The sequence below is a fragment of the Ruditapes philippinarum genome, unplaced genomic scaffold, assembly GCF_026571515.1.
Source record: "Ruditapes philippinarum isolate M1 unplaced genomic scaffold, ASM2657151v2 ctg215_1_1_1_1, whole genome shotgun sequence".
Taxonomy (NCBI): domain Eukaryota; kingdom Metazoa; phylum Mollusca; class Bivalvia; order Venerida; family Veneridae; genus Ruditapes; species Ruditapes philippinarum.
The window spans coordinates 190,557-213,313 of NW_026854703.1; the positions used below are offsets into that span (position 1 = coordinate 190,557).

A 22,757-nucleotide genomic window follows, 5' to 3' on the forward strand; every position below is an offset into this window, starting at 1 on the left:
CCTGTTTTACGCCATGTGATTCAATGATCGGGCCTCATCCAACTTTTGGAACATAAATAATGGGAATCTATACGGCAAGCTATAGGTGACAACCTTCGCGATTTACATTCATTTACGCTAGAGGTCGTTGAAAGGATATCACGCTTTATTAGTTGTCTTTAAAAGGCATATATATCTTGATCATGTCTATTTTTTTTTATGCGTTTATTTAAGGTCGCCGCCGGAAAGCCCATATGGGCGACCGTACACTCAAGTCGGGTCATCCTAGAGCGTCCCGCCGAGATTTTTCGTCGATTTTTTTCCAGCTTTATTGGTGATGACACTTTTTAAAGAAATCCGAAGGGTATGGGCTTTCAATGGTTGGGAAGTTTAATATTCTAAAAATCGTCGTTCGCTTCGTCAGGGAGAAAAGTTCTCCCGGGCTAAATATAATTTTGTTTTTGTAACAGCTTAGATCATTGAAAGACTAAAACAATCCTACACGGAACTACATTTTCCGTTTTTCGGAAAAGTACAATTTGGATGAATTACAAGACAAAAACATAAACAACACTTACAATTATGCGTTTAAATCGGACTTCCGCTCTATCTCGGAAATGCCGTTCGCTCGTTTTACCGTACACGACAATTTTGAAGTGGAGCGACAGTTTGCCGGGCGTGGGTAAGTATTCATCTATTTTAACATATCCAAACTGAGTAAATCAATGTTATGGATTCATAGTCAACATCCAAAGGAGCATGCGAACAGATTTCTGGCCCTGTGCCAGCTTTAATTCACGTGAATTTTGACTGAAAATAACCACACTATCCGAATGAGATGCGGTATTTTTAGTTTAAAGTCACAAAACCATTTAATTGTACGGTGTGTGAATGCCTAGTGCAAATCGTTTTTGTCGCGCACTAATTCCGTTCAGACAACACATGTGCAACCTGAATCAATAAATATAAAAAAGATCGCATGTTTCACATGCAATTGGAATAGATATTTACCGGATTTATAAGGATTACGCAATAAGGTACTGTCTTTACACAGTAGTAGTTAATATAATGTAATCTGTATGAGTAATTTTATAATGCATAAGTGCCGACGAGCATATCATTATTTTCAAGGCAGAAATTTTGTAAAATGTTTTGTCTTTGTTCTTTGAATTTTTCGCAACGTAATAAATAGTGTTTGCTATTACCAATAGCCTTTTCTGAACAAAGTACGCATCGCCTATTTTCTAGAGACGTCCCGTCCCAGCGTCCCGTTTCTTCTGGAAAATGCGTGTTATTTGTACGAAATTTAAACATTATTTCGCGTTCATATTTTGGTAAACGTATTAGATATTTTTCAATACTATGGGTTTTTTGTAAGCTGCATAAGTTCTACCCTTATTAGATGATTGGAGTTGTGTGTTCCATTCATGATAATACTGGTCAATAAGGATTTGTTTTATAGAATTTCCTAAGTTTGGGGTATTTAGGGCAGGTTGAAGTAACCACACATCTGCTCTTCCACTAGATTCAAGTATAGTTTTAATATGTTTATTAATATATCAATATTTGCACACGTGCGATTTTATAATTTTTTATATTAATATTTGCACACGTGCGTTTGAATAATATTATATAATTACAAATCATTTGTTATCTTAAGCCTAAATTATCTTCTGTGTCATAATAGATAGGAATAAGTACATGTAAATCTGACCTAATGAAATTGATATGAACTGTTATGGGTTTGTTTAAGTGATTAAGATAATGTTCAATGTATTTTATTTTATTTCATTTTTTATTTTAACATATTGTTAGGATAGGTAAAATCTTATTATGTGTTTTAAGTAAAATATGTATAAGCAATCAAATAAAAAAATAGAAGAAGAAAGGTTGCTTGATAATAAAAATAAGAAAATTTTAAACAATCTTTGACAAAATTTGACAAAATACGTCTCATCTCGTTCGCCTTTTACTTACGAAACATTCTATATGTATCAACATTTAATATAAAATAATCATGTTTGAAAACCTATACTTACCTTGAATATAAGCAGCTAAGCACACTAGTAACAGCACAACCCCTTTACCTGAAAAAATAAAATAAAAAAGAAACAATACATTAACATTCTGACAATGATCCGAACATTAAAGTCAATTATGGGAATAATAATGATTTAGGAATATTCGTAGCATCAACCTAGGAATATATGTAGCCTCAACCTAGGAATATTTGTAGCCTCAACCAAGACATATATGTAGCCTCAACCTAGGAATGTATGTAGACTCAATCTAGGAATATAAATCCTCAACCTAGGAATATATGAAGCCCAACTTAGGAATATATGTAGCCTAAACCTAGGAATATATGTAGCCTCAACCTAGGAATATATGTGTCATCAACCTAGGAATATTTGTAGCACCAACCTAGGAATATATGTAGCATCAACCTTGGAATATTTGTAGCATCAACATAGGAATATATGTAGCACCAACTTAGGAATATTTGTAGCATCAACCTAGGACTATACGTAGCACCAACCTAGGAATATTTGTAGCATCAACCTAGGAATATAGGTAGCACCAACCTAGAGATATTTGTAGCACCACTAACCTAGGAATATTTGTAGCATCAACCTAGGAATATATGTAGCACCAACCTAGGAATATACGAAGCCCCAACTTTAAAAAATATGTAGCATCAACCTAGGAATGTATTTCCACTATGACTTAACCACGAGACAATTTATAATCAAACTCTAAGCTATGCAGATAAATAAAATTCCAATGTTTGCATTTTTATTCTAATTTCTTTTTTGTTTCGGAAAAAAACAAACAAAGTCTTACTTTTGTTCATTATTTCCTTTAAAGTTTGTGACCTACACGGTCTTGCTGTTATTTATAACTGACACTTCCCTTTCATAAATATTGTCTTATCTCCATATTGTCCAAGTCTTATCATTTTCTACAAGAAAAGCAAAGGTTTGATGCTAATATAGTGTATGTATTTCATTATATAATAGCAGTTAAAGCTGTTTTGCAATTTATTTGTTTTACAAATAAAGAAAGCACTGTGGCTTCACGTTTATTTCTATAAATGACGATGCTTTATCAAAGCTATATCTTCCTGTTTAAAGACGGTTTAACGTTCATATAGTCCATTTTTTCACTACTAAGTCTCGTACTAGTTCTATTATCATAATGAATCATTGTCGGGAAAAGAATAATGGAAGATTTTCTCAATTATTGTAGCTTTAATTCAGAAGCTTACGCAAAATTGTGTACCTTGATGCCGCCAATTGTTTATCCGAGCTTACACAAATTGTGCACCTTGAAATATATATTATACCATCAATTGTAAATCTTAGCATGCGCTCGGTGAATTATGTACCTTGTTTCATATAATTGTAACCGAGTTTAGTCAAAATCTTGTATAATTGTTGCCACTGCTTGTAAATCTTAGCTTTCGCAAAATTCTGTACATTTATTCATGTAATTTTAACCATCAATTGTTAATCCGAGCAAACGCAAAATTCTGTATCTTAATAAACGAAACATTTTATTTTCAATATTTTTTTTGTACCAACTATTTTTTGTACCAAATAGTGCAAATAGAACAAATGCCCTATAGATAAAGACAACATATACATACATGTATAATGATAATGATAGCCTAATAGGAAGTGGAGAAGGAATACAATAAACTTGCATGTGATATGTAAATAAGTATAACACGTATGAGGTGATATTTAAGGATTTATCAGTTTGAACTACTTGATAGTGAAAGTTTGGCTCAACATGCTCGTCATATAAGGTTTAATGTTGACGGTCTTCCATTCTCTCAGTTCTACCCTTAACACAACACGAGCTTTGTAAACTATAGAAAATATATGGGATGTTATAATTAGAAAAAAATCTACCTCTTCTATCTTAAAATGATTTTTTGGTAACTTCAATTTTCATTAGTTCTGTTAAAACAAAATTGTCATCAAGTTTTAGTGATCACATTTTTATGTTTTGTAATTCTGCTTCGTATAAACGACAGACCTGAAAATGCATTTCTTTAAAAAATTCACTGATTTTATTTAATTTTCATAATTCTGCAAATGCAGTATATCAGCAAATTTTAGTGATTACATATCGTTAATCATTTTATCATTATTGTTTATGTAAATATTTAAATAAACAGTTGATTGTAGATTACTCTCCCTCTCTCTTTATATTTATCTTTATGAAGCCACATAATTAAACTTCAGTACGTTGTGCTATAAGTAAGTTATTGCAGTATATAATTATTAAGGATAACAGTGTATATAAGTAAGTTTTTGTACATTGATTCATTATTTTTAGTAGTAGTATTAGCAATAGCAGTACATGTATTTTCATCAACATACATGAAATGATATATTACATTATTTTCAAACTCTTTCGAGAATTGTTGGTAACACTCGTCATTGTAAATACGTCACAATGTTCATAGCTGCGTCTATAATTTTGATCAGAGGTATTATGTCACCTAAATACTTAGTATATAAATATACCAAATAGTATCAAACTTGACCTATAGCACTGATAGTTTGTATTCTTACCTAAGTTGTGCGGAAATTAGATTTATGAGCCAAATTGAGAGGCCACTTAGTTTAAAGCTACATTAAATAAATATGTTAAAATATCTTTGCCGTTGGCCTAAAAACCAAGCATTCTACAGTTTCATTAACCTTTTTAACAGTATCGTTGTAAATCTCATCAAATAGTGTTCATAAATTAGGATTTGAAATGGAAAACCCCACGGTAACACTAAAGTTCGTATACGAATTTTAACATGCAAATGAAGACTATAATCAGCTCGTGTATGCGCTACGTCACGGTGTTATAGCTGCTATCCGGAACACAGCAAATATAAGATTTTCTTGTGCAAACACACTTTTACCGTTTAAGCTTCATGGTGCACTAGGTCTGTGGTTCAGAAAAAATAATCATCTCATAAAAAAGATTAAATTTGTATGAAAATATCCGTTACAATGCGGAAATATACCGTTACATTTGGACTGCTACTTATAGTCATGTTTGTTGATTTAATACTGATGTAGATCTACGGATGATCTGAAGGCGGAGTTTCTCATGCAAACAGAAAGTGTACTTCCGAATTCACCACAATGAGGTTGCACATTTGTATGCTCATTAAACTCATTTTGGTTGTCTGGACATCAAAATAAGATCTGGAGTCGATATGAAACCCAGTTAATTAATGAAATGTCGCTATTTCTTTTTTTATGAAATTTATTTAATGTATTATATATAAACTTTAAGTGATAATTTCAAAGGTCATGCAAAACCAGCATGTAGTTACTGCTACTTTAAATTTCCTTCTTTGCATAAGCAAACAATTACACTACTTTAGAAACTTCTATAACTTCAAATACACACGGCATGAAAAAAAATCCAACAAACTATTGTTAAGCTTAGAGTGCGCGAGAAATCTATGGCGGTGAGATGAGGACACAAAACAACTAGATTGTGAAGTGATAATGGGCAATATTTATCATGCCATTAAAAACTGGTAGTTGGTAACAAATTGTTATTCCCATAACTAACCGAAAACTTTCGCCAATAATGTGGTGTAGAAGTAGTAGTAGTAGTAGCAGCAGCAGCAGCAGTAGTAACAGTTGTAGTAGTAGTAGTAGTATTAGAAGTAGTTTATTCTTTATTCCATTAGGCAATATGCCCATGATGGCATTAGAAGCTTGGTATAAATGGCGAACAATGACAAGCAAAAATGTACCTAAAACATCAATAATTGGAGAAGTTCATCACTGTAGCATTTGTAATTGGGTATTGTTTGGCGGACATGTGGGTGGCTGGCATTGTCGACTGTGAGTTTATTGCCTGCTGTTGTGATAGTTCATCAGCTTGTTGTTAGTGAGTATATAAGGTGTCAAACTTGTGATCACTGGTCAGCGTGTCAATATGTGTCGGATAGCATTGGTAGGAGGCTGTGATGTGAACATTACTGCAGATGACATACCATTATAAACGTTGTTCACTTAAGAAATAATATATCCCAAACTGTGATTTTATTGCTCAATAACATCACTGTTTGGAGTTCGGATGCGGGGAATTATATCACGAGGGCGTAGATGCGCATCCGAACGACAAACAGTGATGTTATCAAGCAATAAAATCACCGATTTGGATATATTATATCGATTCTAACACGACATCAACAAATAAATGCTGCCGTACATGATAATTAGATAAATTGCGCCTGATTTGTTTCCGTACTTATTGTCAGCTCGTCACATTTTTAGTGGTTACGTCACGTGTATAACGATTACGTCACATATCTAAATATAGAACGTCAAACAGTGATTTTGTAGCATAATAATACACACTTTCGGTTCTTCTATGTTCAATAGTGAAAATTGCGGGTCGTGTTAGAATCTATAATTACACCGACACTTAAAGTCCAAATAAATGTATATTTGTCAATCCCAGCACATGTACTGATCATATTTTTAAAAAAAAATAAGCCTTTTTGAAAAAAATCATATGTCAACGTCTATAACTATTCACTTTTGATCATGGATTTAATCCTTTTTGTACCTTGTATTTTGGCCATAGTCGGGAGCGTGCCATTTGTATCTCTTTTGGAAAATCGTAATCGACAGAAATGCCATGTTCTCCTTTCAGCATGTACGCTCTACTCATGATAAGTTCGACATTTTGAAAATCTCTAAAATCTACAATGATTGACCTGTGGCCATTTCTTTGCCTTCTTGCACAGACACTTGGGGTTTGGAGCTCAAAACGCCTTTTAAATCCAAATAAAATGCATATTTGTCAATCCCAGCACATGTACTGATCATATATATCCAAAAAACTTAATATAAGCCGTTTTGAAAAAAATTCATATTTCAACATCTATAGTGTATTATTATAGATGTTGAAATATGAAATTTTTTCAAAACGGCTTAGATCTATATTAAGTTTTTTGGATATATATGATCAGTACATGTGCTGGGATTGACAAATATGCATTTTATTTGGATTTTAAAGGCGTTTTGAGCTCCAAACCCCAAGTATCTGTGCCTTCTTGCTACAAGTCTATGTGCTCGATTAATGCATATCTCATCTGGTTATATATCAAGTCTATTCTGAAAAAAGTCTATCAAAATATTGCTACAGTTTTCTTCTGCATTTTCTGAAAAACCTCGAAAACATGAGATTGTTTCGTCGAGATCTTGCCTCCAGGTCAATAGATTTGAAAGCTAGTGTCTTAATAAGATAATGTCGACTGTTTGTTACCTCAATAACTTGACCTACTTTGTCTTGCATATAGCAAAGAGATTTTTGAATAGTAGACATTCCATTGTTGAAATTACTTTGCTCATCAAATAATAGTAGCATTTTTGTATCCATAGAGGATTCGGAAAAAAGTTTATCGCGTAATATGTAATACATTACCGAAATGATCTATATAGATTAAATAACTGAAAATAGTAAAAATGACATAAACGATTTTATCTGACTATATTATATATACATACACCCATCCTTAACACCATTTTGAAGAGAATGTATGGGGTTGTTTAAAAGTTCACTTTAACAGAATCATTACCGTGAAAGTTTACACTGTAATTTTGTTTATTGATATGAAAGCTATGACACACACATAAACACACACATGGATGTAAGTATTACCATTTAATTATGTAATTTATAAATGAATTGTATTTTCGCCCATATGGTTCAGTCCGATGGTGAGAGTAAAGAAACCACCCATACACGCGCACGCCACACACACACGCACGCACGCACACTTTTCATTCCATTCAACTAAATCAGTGTAATTAGGAACATTTCATTTGATATTGCATACATCAAATATTTTTATTTCTTTAATTTCAGGATAACTCTGGGATAACTAGTATGGCAAACATTGTACGTTCGTGGAAACGAAATCTATTTAATATAAAGTGTCGGCTTAACTTAGAGACTATTATAAAATACTTACTAATTCTTCTTTGCATCTTAGGTCTTACAAGATGGATACTTATGCCTGTTATTTACGAACTTGTTATAAACTTTGTTTATATGTTCGTAATTCAAAGGTGTGTTAACGGTGATTTACTGTGGAAACATACAACTTTCAAATATACAAATGATATCAAGGAGGCTGTTGTACACTGTATCCCTGCAGTGCCAGAAAAGGAATCACCTATCGGTTGGATAGCACCATTTTTGGAACCTTCCCTTTCCGAACCGTATCTTAGACTTCCAGCAAATCTGACGTCAAACGACCGAGTTGTGATCTTAACTCCTTTACGTGACGCATCTAAACAATTAAAACACTTCAGTGATCAGCTAACAAAACTTACATACCCACATCATCTTGTAAGCGTATATTTTGGAGAAGATGGGAGTTCTGATGACACATTTGATATTGCTAACCAAATTGCCAATCAGTTAATTCGGCGTCACGGGTTTCGAGACGCAAAAGTATTCAAATTGCCAATAAAGGGAAACAAGAGTGATCGACAAACGCGTCACTTCCCATCTAAACAAATTGAGCGCCGAAGTCATCTCGCTAAAGCTAGGAATTTATTAACAAAACTTGCTCTTAAGGATGAAGAATGGATTCTGTGGATTGACAGTGATGTCGGATACTTTAGAGATGACGTTATCCAACAATTCTTATTCTCAGATAAAGATATTATGGTTGCATCAGCACTTGTCTCTAAGATAGATCTTGGATACTTTAGAACGTACGGAGTATTTGATAGAAACACACGAAGGTTAAAGACAGCGAGCAATGGAATAAAACAATACAGTACATATGTTAATGATCTTAAAGCTGAAGGAAGAGAAGCTAAGATAGATCTTGTTGGTGCCTGCATGCTTATGATAAGGGCTGACTGTTTGAGGAAAGGTTTGAACTTTCCTGAGGAGCCATATATGCCTGATGGAATAATGGTTCAATTTGAAGGACTTGAAAGTGAAGGTCTGGGTCAACTTGCTCGTGATATGGGATTTGAGGTTTACGGTCTTCCATTCCTTGAGATCTACCATTTATATGATCCAGATATTAAAGAGAATTGGATTTTAAATTTTTTGTATTTTTTATATAAATTATTTTTATGATATTTTTGAAATATCTTTGTTTTGTCATCTTTTGTTGTCTATGCACATTAATGTGTATTGAAATACTATCAGGCCATTCACGTTTTAACTCAATCTTTGAGGCGGTCATTATAATGTTAAGAGGCTTTTTCCACGTCCATTTGATATTCCTATACAAACTGAAATGTTTCCGTTTTTCTTTCTTCAAAGTACACAAATCATTTTCATTTTTTCGGTTTGTTACTGTTTTATTTATATTATTTAGTGTATTCAATATTTCTGGGAAGAACCGTTTGTTGATTTGATCTCCTGGTTCCAGAATTCTACAACCTTTGTGTTAATATTATGATAATATACTGATATACTGATACAAGAGAGAAAAAGTACGTGTTTAATCACTTTACTGTTAGGAGGTCAACGAATGGAACGTTGAATATTGACCCTGACTGTAAAACACCCAGAATAACCATAACTTTGAAATAAATATTCATCATTCATTTTCGACAAAAATAATTATCATTTTTTAGGGATTTGTGTTTGTGCGTGCGTGCGTGCGTGTTTGTGTGTGCGTGCGTGCGTGTGTGTGTTGAAATAAATACTTATAGAGTTGCAAACAGTGTAGAATAAAAGACAGCAAGGGATCAATCAGAACTCCTCGACTATTTTTCACAATAATCTCGGACTTTATTATAAGGTTTGTAATACGGATTAAAAGTTCTTCTGCCGCAGAAGTTCTAATCTTTGATCATGTATAACGTATTTATATATTTGACATCAAAAGTAAAAAAATATATTTTGGTAAAATATGATTGTAAATATATCTGACAACCATTATTAATTTAAAAACGCCCACTGATGTAAAATAATAACCAACTCTGAATTAATATCAACATGTATGCATTTTATACTTTAGGTTTCTATAACGATAATATAAATATATAATTAGTATGCCGTTTTACTATTATATATATAAATTTATTTAATTTAGGTGGACTTATACTCGAAATTTGGGAATAAACTTAGTCAACAACTCCAAGCATTAAAATACTATTTACACGTTTACTTTTTCAACGTAGGTTAGACAGAACTACCGTATCCGTTCTGTGTATTTTTGGCTTGCAGCCACGGCTGCAAGCCATTTCATATGGAAAACTTGTTCCGGTTAGGTGGTTTCCTGCTTACATCTGTTGGTGCATGATTGAACGGGAAACCAGCTCCAATCGTGCCAATCGCAACTTTTCGGCCTTTTCCGTCACTCTTCTGATTAATGATAATAGCCGATGTAGTTCCGATTGCAATCGTGACAATCCGGGCGATTCCGTCATACTGCGGAATCAGACGAAGTAATATTACGGAAATCTAAGCTATTTTAGTTACTTCGGTAATCCCAGTTTGTTTATATAAATAGGATTTCTATTTTTACTTGATTTATCGGTTTAAACCGTAATGGTGAGGTAATCAAAAAATAGCCCATGCATATCATTAACCTTTCCACTCCTCGCAGCGGTTACTTCCCCTGATCTGTACAGTTAAAGTAGCAAAGCGTGACGTAACAGCTGGAGGAGTTTGGTGCTGATATCGTCTATTTGTGATCGTGTAACATAGTTGATACATGCTTATTAATTGGTACCACGTAACGAAGTATTTTAGTGCATTTACTTGTCTATAAAGCAAAGGAATGATTTCGCTGCGAAAAAGGGGAAATGAAATGTGCACACTTGTTTTCCTTCAGTATCACGTTAGCATTTTTACGATTGATCATTTTCTTTATTAGTTTTATACAATAGAGAATAGATTTCAAATCGTTTTGACAAAAAATATTCGGTTTTCCAAAAAAAAATCCAACTAAATAAACCCTTTAATTATGATATACAAATACCGTAATTCAAAAAAAAAGTGATAATAAATTGAGACCAAAAAACACACAATTTTAAAGGGTTTGGATGAAGACACAACTGTGCAAGCCTTTCCTTTTAAAAGGAAACTTTATTACTGTTGTGCTCGAGGTCCTTATCCGAAGACTGACGGAAATGGCCAAACAGCTGCGATTGGTCACATTGGTAGATTCAGTTAATGGTTAAATGATTAGATAAAGAAGTTAAAACCAAGCCGCCATTTTAGACGCCTCTTAACAAATTGATCGATTACAGTGAGGTAACATTTCAATCTCTTTTGGGTCGCGAGTTTAGGTGACAGGATTATTATGAATATTTCTATCACATAATAAAGTATTTGTCCCCGTAAAGTTAACGAAAATATTGTCTATTCCATAACGTAGGAATGTGGAAAAAAACACAAGAATTGCACAAAAGCAACGACAAATGTGATTGCTTTTGAAGATGATTCGTGAGAAATTTTCCTGAAATTTCAAATACAATGTCCTCGCAGGTTCACGCGCTTAACAACATACTTGTTTGACGTATTAAAGAAAAAAAGGCTCTCCTCAACACTCCATCGAGCTGGTTGACTAGGAAGAGATGTGAATTGTTTTCACTTTTTGGACGTGCTTTTGTTGGAAGAAAGACGCTTTCAAAGCAACCTTGGCGTCTTTGATCTTCATTATCGGCATCTTTTTGTTGTTTGAACTTGACACCTGCATATCTTAGATAAAAGAATTATATAGACTAGGTATACCACTTAAAGAAAAATAAAAACACAATGGCTGTTATGATGCATCGTTTTTTTTTTTGGCTATTTTTGTTTGCTAAAAAGATATAAAAACATGATAAAGATTCCAAGTGTTGCAAGGTAAAGACTTCACCCTTTAAAATAACGTTTTTAGGTGTTTGCCGGTTTCTAGCCGCCTATGACATTTTCTGGGAAGACGGGGCCATCAACACAAGTGTATGTATATGGGTCGTAGTAGTCCGGAAAGCAGTCTCGCAGGTATTGTCTTCCCCACAAGTCACACTGGATGTAGTTGTGGTTGTTGAACTTGTACCGGAAATACAAAAGTCCAGCGTCTATGTTGGCCTTTGTACATGGAGCACTATAATATTGATTTGAAAACGCATGTGTTCCCAGTGGATCTGATGTGGTCACGTGCGAACCAGGGCTGGCAGTTGGAGGAGGGATGGGTGTAGCATTACCATTGCATGTGTTCACCAGATTGCTTGTTCCCGGATAAGATCCCGGAGGGACGCATACTTGTGATGTAGCATAAAAGACGTAGTCGAGCTGGCACGACTGGTCGAATGACTGATGGTTTGTATCGCAATGGATATACATATGAGGATCACACTTGTGCGGGTAGAAGTATGGTTGATTGGGCTGGTGATGTCGGCAAGGATTGTGAGATGTCCGGATACATGTAAGCGGCATCTGATCCCATTCCATTCCAGACGGACATTGACGTTCCCATGGTTTCCCCCAAACGTCACAGTGGATGTACTTATGGACGTCAGTTGGATACGGGAAAAACAATTTGCCTGAAATATCGTACATCGATTTTAGTGCGGTCAATTATATACCACTTAATTGCATCTTTAATTATCTATTTGATCTAGATTGGTAGTAAATCTATTTGTATTAATATCCTTACATTTAAAATGGTGTTGTCGTTTACCTCTCTTATTTACATAAATATTTATTCCTTCAATCGTTAGCCTGCGATCATAAGTAACATTTTCAAACAGCTTGGAATCAGATTTTGACACAAAATATTTCAGCGTCTTCTCAGGTACCGAGCCGTTTTAAAGTCACCGTTAATTTTTTATTTCGAGAAAATTATAGTCTTTTAAATTCATCAGACGGCATTTTTAACAGACGCCAATTATCACAACATGCACCGGATTAACAACCAACCTGCTAAGATATTTGCTCGCGTGCAAGGATTACTTCCTGTATACGGATTGAGACAGCCGGAAGCTACTGTAGCGTTTTCTCCAACACACTGATTACAATCAGCCTGGAATACCTGAAACAATAAATCAACATACGTTACCAGCGTCGTACAGCCAGCCCATCATGGATAATAAATATCTAAAAGTCGCCATATGACATTGACTGTGTCAGTGGGACTAACAACATTTCAGTCCGAGAAAGACATAACCCAAAGCAACAAAACAAGCTTTACTGCGACTTTAAAAGTAGTACGGGACATCATCTATCCAAAGGTTTATTTCAGAAATGCTTATAATTTTGAAGCAATTTCTTGCTGTCTGACTGCGCATCGATAAAGGACACCTCGGATAAAACAAATAGCAACTTTTTTGCAAGCCATTTGAAAACATAAGGTTTTGGTTACATAACTATCGTTCTATTTATTTAGAAACATAGCTTACCTCTCCTTTTGGACAGATGACAATATACAATTTGCCGGACAGATCACACATGAGAAACTTGTTGCTGAAATACGGATGTGGGAATCTATCTTTACCAGCAAGAACATTTTCTTGTGTACAAGGATTGGCAAAGTTCCATTTCTCTAAAAGACAAAACAGTTAATGATAAAGCGTATGAAAAATGTTATTTACATAATTAACAAAAGTATTTGGGTAAGTTAAAAACTCAATAGCATGAACATTATTATTCAGAGTATTAACAGGAAAATGTTTATGACATAGCAAATTTAAAATGTCACTTCACATAAAAATATGTGTTTATGATAAAAATAATCATAAATATGTTTGATCTATATCAATATAGATATAAAAGGCAATACAAAAACTCTGAAATTTGAAACTGATGATATACTTGATTTAATCAGTGAAGTGAAATCCACTTTTTGTAAGTTTTTTTTTCTAAATTCAATATAAAGCAGTGATGTAACTATGTAAGAACATATTTATTTAAAACATATTTAAAAACTGGTAAACAAGTTACCCGTGCAGTTGAAATAAGATGGATCACAATGTACTTCAGTCTTCCCTCGGTAACATTTCACATGTATCTCTATAAACGAAAAAGTCTAATAACTATTGCCATTTCTATGTTAAAATTGTTACTATGAAGGTTGTTGATATAATTCAATATTAGTTTTCAGTATTCATATTCAGTAAACCTTTGGTTAAAGTATGTTTCTCTGTAGAATCAAATTATAGCAAAACAGTTTACATATACGAGTATGTATTGATAATCATATTGTTTAAAGATCGGGCGAGAGCGGTTTCAAATTGATACTATAAAATATAAATCAATAATTGAGTTAACTTAATAACACTTTCCGTTAAGTGTCGTGATTACTCAAAAATACCGATAAAGAGCGGAAAGTATCCGGCACTCGGACCCTTAAACGGACAATGGAGCGAAAAGATGACCACTTTCTTCCTCGGGTCATCATCACAAACAGAAAAATGGTTTTGGTATATGATCCGCAGATATTGAACACTAAAAAGCAATGACGCTGGTAAAATTTTTCATTTATATTGCGACGTCACGAACGTCATTTTGTTTCATCATCAACGTGCGCCGGATTGTGTACCCCTTGTGAATTGTAACTGTCACAGAATTGTTATTTGTAAACATATTGTATTGATTTTTTTGACTGTTTATTAAGGACATATTCCAGATCTGTCTCTTGTAAAATCATATGCACAAATTAAAAGATGTGAACAGTAGAACCGTAGTCCACGAACTTTTTGAACAGCCCTCATATGTCGTGTAATTCTCAGAGAAAATTTATTACATTGTATATCATATGTTACAGCGTCCTTTTTTCAGACCATAAATGTAGACAAACAACACATTTGAACTATTTCAACAACGTTTGGTTCTTTATAGAAAGCAAAAGTTTTCTAATATGACTTAGCACGGTTTTACGTTTTTATCACAATCTTATTTAATATTTAAACAACATAAAGAAGGTATTACCATTATCAGTCTTGTCCCCAATGTAGGGAGTAATTGTTGCTATACAACCTGTGCTCCCATTTAATACACCACTACCTCCATACTGGTTATCCTTCATGTTGATAAACAATGTCTTTCCTGTCAAAATTTACATTTGTATTTCAAAATTACACCTTTTTAATTATAATTCCAGATAAAAATGACATCATTTGATGGTGTTCATTATAAAAGTGACATAATATAAATACGGTGGTTTTATGTACAGGGGTAGGACACTGTGATCTGATACTACCCCCTTCCCTGCACCCTCCAGTCCCTGCTGCAACCCCAAAATTATAAATAAAAGACAATTTCTACATTCAATTTCCATTACAAGAATAATATGACACTATTTTCAATATCCCTCTATAATATTAGTTATACAAGGGTGGCGTCTTCTACGCCCTTTAAGTCCTTTGATTGTATCAAAGTTACACTTTATGTCGTAACTTGGGCAAAACTCTCTCTCTATATACTCGTATTTAAACATGGTTTCAATTAGTGCCGTATAGTTATGTATGCAATGACACCTTCTATATTAAGCAGTGTTTGGTATTTTGTTACATAACTGCCCGTAACTTGTCAGACACGGTCCACGTGAACATTAAGTACGACTGAATTGCTAAAACAAGGCAAAGTTACATATATATATACGTAAACGGATATTTTCTTTTCCTCTCATGGCTCCGTAACAAAAACCTTATTCGGAATACTCTACTTTTTCGTTCAAAAGATCATAGCTCTACGATAAAAGTTATGTGAAGTGGCAAAGACAATGTCAGTTTTGTATTTCCTCGTGTAGAGAATTTATATGGTATATAAGATAAAAGTGACATCATGTAAAGAAAGATGTTTTATAGTGTCCACAGGATAAAAATGCAAATGGATAAAGCAGTAAAATCACCAAAGACTCTACAAATAATGAGTGTCTGATAATTAGAATTATGCTTTTGCTTTGAAAAAAAAAACAACAACATGATACTTTACCTTGAATATTAAAGAAGTACTGTGTGGGATGTCCTGCCAGGGACAGTTGGTTATATTCATACTGAGCAGAAGAAGGGTATGGATTGTTTACGGATGAAAAAATGTTCATACCGCCGCAAGTTATATTAGTCTAAAATTAGAAAAAAAGAAGAACTAGTGCCAATCCAATAACATAGCAATTGAATATAAAATAGTTTGACTATTTTAATAAGGACTAAATGTGAACAAGAATTGAAAATGCAGTTCAAACCTCAAAAGGTATAAATAAGAATGATCGAGGTGAATACGAAGTGACGAAAGACCGAAAATTAGAAAATATAAATAAATAATTAAAAGTGAATGATGAATAAGAATTGAAAAAGTCAATAATGTTGAATAAGTGGATAAGGCCTGGAAAGAAACGAATAAGTGAATAAGAATTTAAAGTGATTGAGAATTGAAAAGGTAAAACAAAACTGAAAAAAGCGAACAAGGACTATAAATCTGAATAATAATTAAAAAAAGGTGAATAAGAAATAAAAAGATGAAAAAACATGTAAAGGTTAAGTATAATTTTTTTAAAGTAAATAGGAATTGAAAAGGTGAATACAAGAAAAAATGTTGATAAGAACTAAAATTGGTAAAACAGAAAGAAAAAAGATGAATACGAATCTGAAAAAGAGGTTAAGACCTGAAAATGGTGCATACAAATTGACATGGTGAACAAGAGTTGAAAAAGGTTGAAAGGACCTGAAAAAGTAAAGAAGGATTGAAAAGGCTAATAAGAACTGGAAAAAAATGACAAAGAAATAACAGGACAAATAAGAATTAAAAATGTGAGTGTTAGAACTGAAAAATGGGGAATAAGAACTGAAAAGGAGAATATAACAGATGAAGGTAGAATTTTACCTCTATTGTTGTACCATTTGTTCCGGTGATGACTGCTAGAGGAGGACATTTAGTGATCTCACAACTGTATGTCGTGTTAATGTACAAGGGTGCTGTAAAAATATTGCATTGATTTAGATACTTCAAGGGAAAGAGTCACATACACTGTACTGTTATGTATTATAAGATAAGTATTCTGTCTGTAAATCATACCTAAATTTTTTATTCATGGATCATTAAAAGCATACACAATGATTATTACTCTTGATATTTGTAAATTATAGCATATGTAAACATTAATGCCTAATATTTCATACGTAATTATATTTTTGAATAAAGTGTACCTATACAAGTAGCTTTTTGTATTTCTTCCTTCATGAATTTTATTTCTGCAAATGAATTAACCTGTAAAAGATCAATATGGACATGTGTTTTACTGGAATGAAAGAAGAGATCACTATGGACGTATATTATACAACTTCGTTCTGGGCGTGTATTTTAACAAATTGAAATAAGTGATCATTATAATTCAAGTATGTTACATCAATAGCCAGAATTGATATATGACACCAGTTAATGACATCATATACTATACTTTATGAGATGTCTTTATATTTAACAGTCTATTCAAATGGATCGAGAACACAAATATATTGCAATTGTAGTGTTCGAATTGTTTTAAAAGTTTAAATGAAAAAAAAAAAACATTTATTGATACCGTGTACGCATGCGTGCATTTTGGGTCACTTGCTATCGTGTTGAGCTCCGTTGAACCAATGCTATGCCCAACTCCCACAGAGAATGTGACAATAGCGTTTGCATGGACTCTGTCAGCAGCATGTTTTGTATTTAAATCATCGTCACTGTTTCCGTCGGTGATAACAACCATAACCTGTTCATAAAAAGCAAATAATTCAGAAACAAAAAGTGCAATTGGTGACCCTTAGATAAGTAATAGAAAGAGCACCGAAACACGAGGCTATCTGATTTGTACGAGGGGGCGTAGCCCACGAGTATAAATCAGATTGCCGAGTGTTTTGGTGTTCTTTCTCTTTTGTATCATAGTCAAACATAAAAACACGTTCCCTGTTGTCACAATTTTAAACCCCGGGAAAAAGTAACCAATGGTCGAGCATCTGAATATGATATTTCTGCCGCTTTCCCTTTCTCTGCCGTCACAATATGTAAACCCCAGCAAAAATGAGCCAATCAACGGGCATGATCTGGAGTGCGGGTAACTGATACCTGCACTCCAGTTACCGCACTGTGCATGTATATGTATACGATTTAACTCTGACACTTTTTCAACAGAAAGGTCCCCAAAGAATATATGATACAAATTGTTTATTCAACATCTATGTAAGCTACTAGCTGTTAGCTGTTAATATTACATATTTACTTACCTTTACAGCATTAGGTCTGGCACCATGAAATGAACCGAACACCTGGTTTAAAGCTGTGTCTAAACCTCGATCAGTGGCTGTTCCACCAGTGTTACGACTTACACTGTCTATTGCATGCTTGACATCTGTTTTAGTCCTAAGCGGCAAACAAGTATAAATAAAAAATTACATAAAAATATTATTGATATGCAGCTGTGCATTCATGTAAATATTCAGTTGTATAAGTGGAACGTGTTAGAAAATGTCAATTATAACAATTTAAAAAGTGTTAAAATGAGAGATAACTTGGACAAATTAATGCTGTAGTTTTATTTGTAACTTTCCGTGAGTACAAAAAGAAGTTATGGACAGACAGTTTTATCAACTATACACTATAAAACAACATACATGTACACACCTATGATCATTAAGGTCAAACTCAACATGAGCGTTGGTGGAATAAGTGACAAGCCCAACTTGAGTCTCAGCTGGTGATATCATGAAACCATCCACGACCTGTACATTAATATGTTCATGTTAAATGAGAAACAGATGAAATATTTACGTGTTTGTTAAAATACATCGTAAGTAAACTTGAAACATGCGATTGTTTCTATATTATATATACATATTAGGATGTAGTTTTGTTGTATATGTAATGATTTTGATGTTCTCTTTTCTTTTGTATCATAGTAAAGAATAAACGCGTTTCCTGTTGTCACAATATGACACCCCAGAAAAAAGTAACCAATGAACGAGCATCTGAATAATTATGATATTTATATCGCTTTCCCTTTCTCTGCCGTCACAATAAGTAAACCCCAGAAAAAATAGGCATTCTATGTGCATGCTCTGGAGTGCAGGTAACTAATATCTGCATTCAAGTTAACGCACTGTACATGTATATGTATACATATGACTTAACTCTGACACATTTTCAACAGAAAAGTCCCCAAACTATGATACAATACATTCAAATAAACGTAGAACGGGCACTTGTCACATCCCTCACCACATGCATGTCAGAAAAAAATGTGACTTTTGTGAACTGATTAACAGAATCTAATACATTCACATGTACCATTGGGTGATATAATGTCACATGCACTAGTCAATTGTAATCATTGCCTCACACCAAAGCAAAGGCGAGAACTTTGACATTTTGATTTTCCAAATTAATGCCTGGTACATGCCCCGCTTTGCGGAGATAGTCGAATAGACAATACTTTGCTACAAGTCTGGCATATATTCCAGCCATTTTGGCTCCAAAATTAGTCACTTAGAACTTTATCAACATTTTTATTTCCAAGCAATTTTTATAAGAATATCCAAATGATACACATTTATATTGTTTTTGTTTGTCAATATTTGAAATCCTTACGGAAATTGTGCCTATGGCAGACCTATCCACATTAAAGTGAATTGGTCTACAATAAGCACATTTTCCATAATCATTTCAAATATTGACATAAACAATAGCGATTTATCACTTGGGTATTCTTATAAAAATTCTATTTAAAACACGATGATATGAGGTCTTAGTGATTAAATATGAACGTTTATATGACATGAATAATATTTTGTCTTAATTTGCTATATATAGATATGTTATCTCGGATTATGTATTTCAAACTTACCATCAACATTCATATATAATTATTTCAAAGTGTGTTGTAATTTATGATCATATCAATATAATTATTTACTGTATTACTGACCTTCCATTATAGACCAGTTCACTTAAAAGAACGTGGTAGACGACATCAACAGTCACTCGATACAATTTGACATTCAGCAGAAAGCACAGGTGCTATGATACAATAATTAGTACAGAAGTCACGAGGTATCACCACATTCTTCAATACGTTTTTCAATACGTATTTTGTTTCTGCTGGTCTTAGTTGTGAAGAACTATACTTATCATAAAAAGGTGTCTTTAAATTTTGATACATAAAGAAAATGTATCAATTGATATCTACTGTAAAAAGCAGTTTTTACCTCACTTATGAACCTCTTTGATCTCGTGAAGTCATCGGCAGTGAGACTAGAGGAAGTGTCCAGAACAAACACAAGATCTACTTGCTGATTTGTTGTACAACCTAGAATAAATGAATAAACTGTTATCGTTCTAGACGGCTAGAGCATGTCACACAGTATTGTCTTAACACACTCTAATTGTCATGCAATAACACAACAAGTTAAATGTTGATGCTGCACATCAAAGACGCCGCCAAATGATGTGAACAGTCACAGGTAATGTACAAAATCAGTCTTGAAAATCGCTCTCTATTACATTTGAATATCCGAAGCACTAGTCAATTTTTCCTCCATGTTCTTGGTATGTGCTCGTTGTTTAATAATTACGTTGCATATTTTTCTGAAAAAGTAGAACCTAATGCATAAATTCCCAAAGTAATGCCTTGAGAGAAATCCTGAAAAAAAAATTATGTTGCGACAAAGATTAAAAGGTCTTGTAAGCAAAATAAATTGGATAACAAGTAAAATTGAAATGATTGGTATACTTAAAATAAAATCAAGACAAAGAAAGAGGTAAAAAATATATTCGTTGCGCCGAGAATATGTCCATTTAAATATTGGTGCGAATTGCATAATGCTTGAATGATTTTGAGGACGAACTGTTCTGTTACAAATAGTAAAATTATGTCTGTAATATCAAATAATAGCTATGAATATTTTTTAAATATAATCAATTTTAAGTAACGTATTGTTTTCTTATTTCTAAAAGATTAAACTACATGATTAAACACAAGATTGCATATTTGCATCACGGGTCTGTCTGAAACTTAATGGTTGAGCTAAGCGTACTTTCTTTACGATTGAGAGAGAGCCGCCTCTCTGATAGAAGGAATGGTTTAGGCTTTGTAACTTGCAATTTAATGATTCGTCCTAATGTTGCAGTGAAGTGATATTGATCATAGTTGTCCTGGTTCCCTTCCCTCCGTCAATGAAGACTAAGTGCTAGCATACAGAGAAAGTATTATATTAAATTTGGTGACATTTTTCAAGGCAGAGCTGTACATCAACAGAGGCGGAGCAAATAAAGTGAGTGACGTTACCTCTCTTAACGATCGACTATAGACTGGCTCATTGTCACGTTATTTATTAGGTAAATAAAATTAGATAATAAAAAGAATATGATATTCAGACATGGCACTATCACTTCAGTTAAACGTTTATTTTAATCCCTTAAAGCTCGGTGACATGTTGTACATCAGAAAAGCTAGTTTTATTAGAAAATTTGAAAACAGTGTGGTTTTGTTAAAACAAAAAAAGATAAACAAAAATCAATTTTCCCCATTGCTGAATAGACAAATGCATATCTACTAGACGCCGCGTGAGAATGATAGTTACCAAGATCAAGTATTTTGGCTTGTTCAGTGAAGTTTGACGCTGGACTACCACCGTGAAAATTATGTCCCCAAAACGTCCCTTGCTGCTCATCATTCCAACTAAGTTGGTTCGACCCTTTTCTAAGGATTGTATAGAGTGCAGCAGCTATGCCGGAGTATAAAGGTTTTTGGAGGTCCGTCCAACTAACAGTGTTCCAGTTGATACCTAATTTATTTTGTATAATGTTGTATTGAGAAGTCAAGCTGGCATTGTTTTGGGTTTGACGGAATGCTGATTGGTCAACCTGTTAAAAAGTTAAGGATTAATTCATTTATGCAGTTGCAAAACTTTTCTTTTCGGATTACCTTTACGTTTCTATATAAAATTAGAAGCAATACGGTAATGAAAAACTACAAACACGTTATCTTAGTTTGAAATGAAAAACTTCAAACACATCATCTCCGTTACTTACCGAAATTTAAAAAAAATAAATTTGAAGGTAAAAATTGATATTAAATATAAAGCAATGGCAAATACAGGTTTAATAAAGAGACGTACCTGCCAAATACCGCCGTAATATCCGAATCTAAATGTTTTTGCAGCTGTTCCATCACGTGATTCAACATAAGCAAGTCGACGCAAAAATCTTCTATCGTCGGCAAATAAACATGATTCTCGAATAATATTAATAACAGCTTCCACAACTTCCGGCCCATATATTTTCGGTTGCCGCGTGTTATCGATTGACACACCAACTGCGATCAGGCAAGCTAAACAAAGTAGAAGGAGATGGCAGTCCATGTTTGAAAAAAGCGGACCACGCTAGCTAACAATGAAGAACAAACTGCAGGTCGCAGGGTATTGCTCCTTGGAACGACAGATAAAATATCAGCTCTTATATGACATGAGCATTCTGTTTTTAAGCTATAAGATTACGTGAAGTGCATTTAGCTGATACGGATTAAAGCAGATATCTTACACCATTGTCGACAATGTTCCTAGTCTAACCACGTGTAGTGTTTATAGTAATCTTACACCATTGTCGACAATGTTTCTAGTCTAACCACGTGCAGTGCTTATAGTAATCTTACACCATTGTCGGCAATGTTCCTATAGTCTAACCACGTGCAGTGCTTATAGTAATCTTACACCATTGTCGGCAATGTTCCGAGTCTAACCACGTGCAGTGCTAATAGTAATCTTACACCATTGTCGGCAATGTTCCTAGTCTAACCACGTGCAGTG

At 33.7% G+C, this 22,757-nt stretch overlaps 3 protein-coding genes across 4 annotated transcripts in view; 1 reads left to right on the forward strand and 2 right to left on the reverse strand.

Moving 5' to 3' along the window:
• LOC132740804 (uncharacterized) overlaps positions 1-2,937 on the reverse strand; it is a 28,985-nt gene extending 26,048 nt beyond the window's left edge. Inside the window, exons 1-2 of the mRNA XM_060728806.1 lie at positions 2,824-2,937; positions 2,019-2,066 (exon numbers count right to left, since the gene is read on the reverse strand). Of these exons, the coding sequence (XP_060584789.1) occupies positions 2,019-2,066; positions 2,824-2,833 (58 nt within the window). The 5' untranslated portion in view covers positions 2,834-2,937. The remainder of the gene's footprint in view (positions 1-2,018; positions 2,067-2,823) is intronic.
• Positions 512-9,324, forward strand: LOC132740803 (uncharacterized). Of its 2 annotated transcripts, none has more exons than XM_060728804.1 (2): positions 512-1,016; positions 7,885-9,324. In XM_060728804.1, the coding sequence occupies exon 2, from the start codon at positions 7,906-7,908 to the stop codon at positions 9,115-9,117; it is 1,212 nt and encodes a 403-aa protein (XP_060584787.1). In that variant the 5' UTR covers positions 512-1,016; positions 7,885-7,905; the 3' UTR covers positions 9,118-9,324. The 2 variants fall into 2 exon arrangements, with proteins under 2 accessions (XP_060584787.1, XP_060584788.1); XM_060728805.1 differs by lacking the exon at positions 512-1,016 and adding an exon at positions 4,175-4,293.
• Positions 9,325-11,759: 2,435 nt separating this feature from the next.
• On the reverse strand, positions 11,760-22,405 carry LOC132740805 (uncharacterized). Its single transcript, XM_060728807.1, has 14 exons — positions 22,071-22,405; positions 21,534-21,816; positions 20,160-20,260; positions 18,580-18,677; positions 18,183-18,318; positions 17,498-17,671; positions 17,124-17,184; positions 16,801-16,892; positions 15,913-16,042; positions 14,908-15,024; positions 13,921-13,989; positions 13,380-13,522; positions 12,901-13,012; positions 11,760-12,524 (listed from the first exon to the last, which is right to left on the reverse strand). The coding sequence occupies exons 1-14, from the start codon at positions 22,311-22,313 to the stop codon at positions 11,893-11,895; spliced, it is 2,391 nt and encodes a 796-aa protein (XP_060584790.1). The 5' UTR covers positions 22,314-22,405; the 3' UTR covers positions 11,760-11,892.
• Positions 22,406-22,757: the final 352 nt, after the last annotated feature.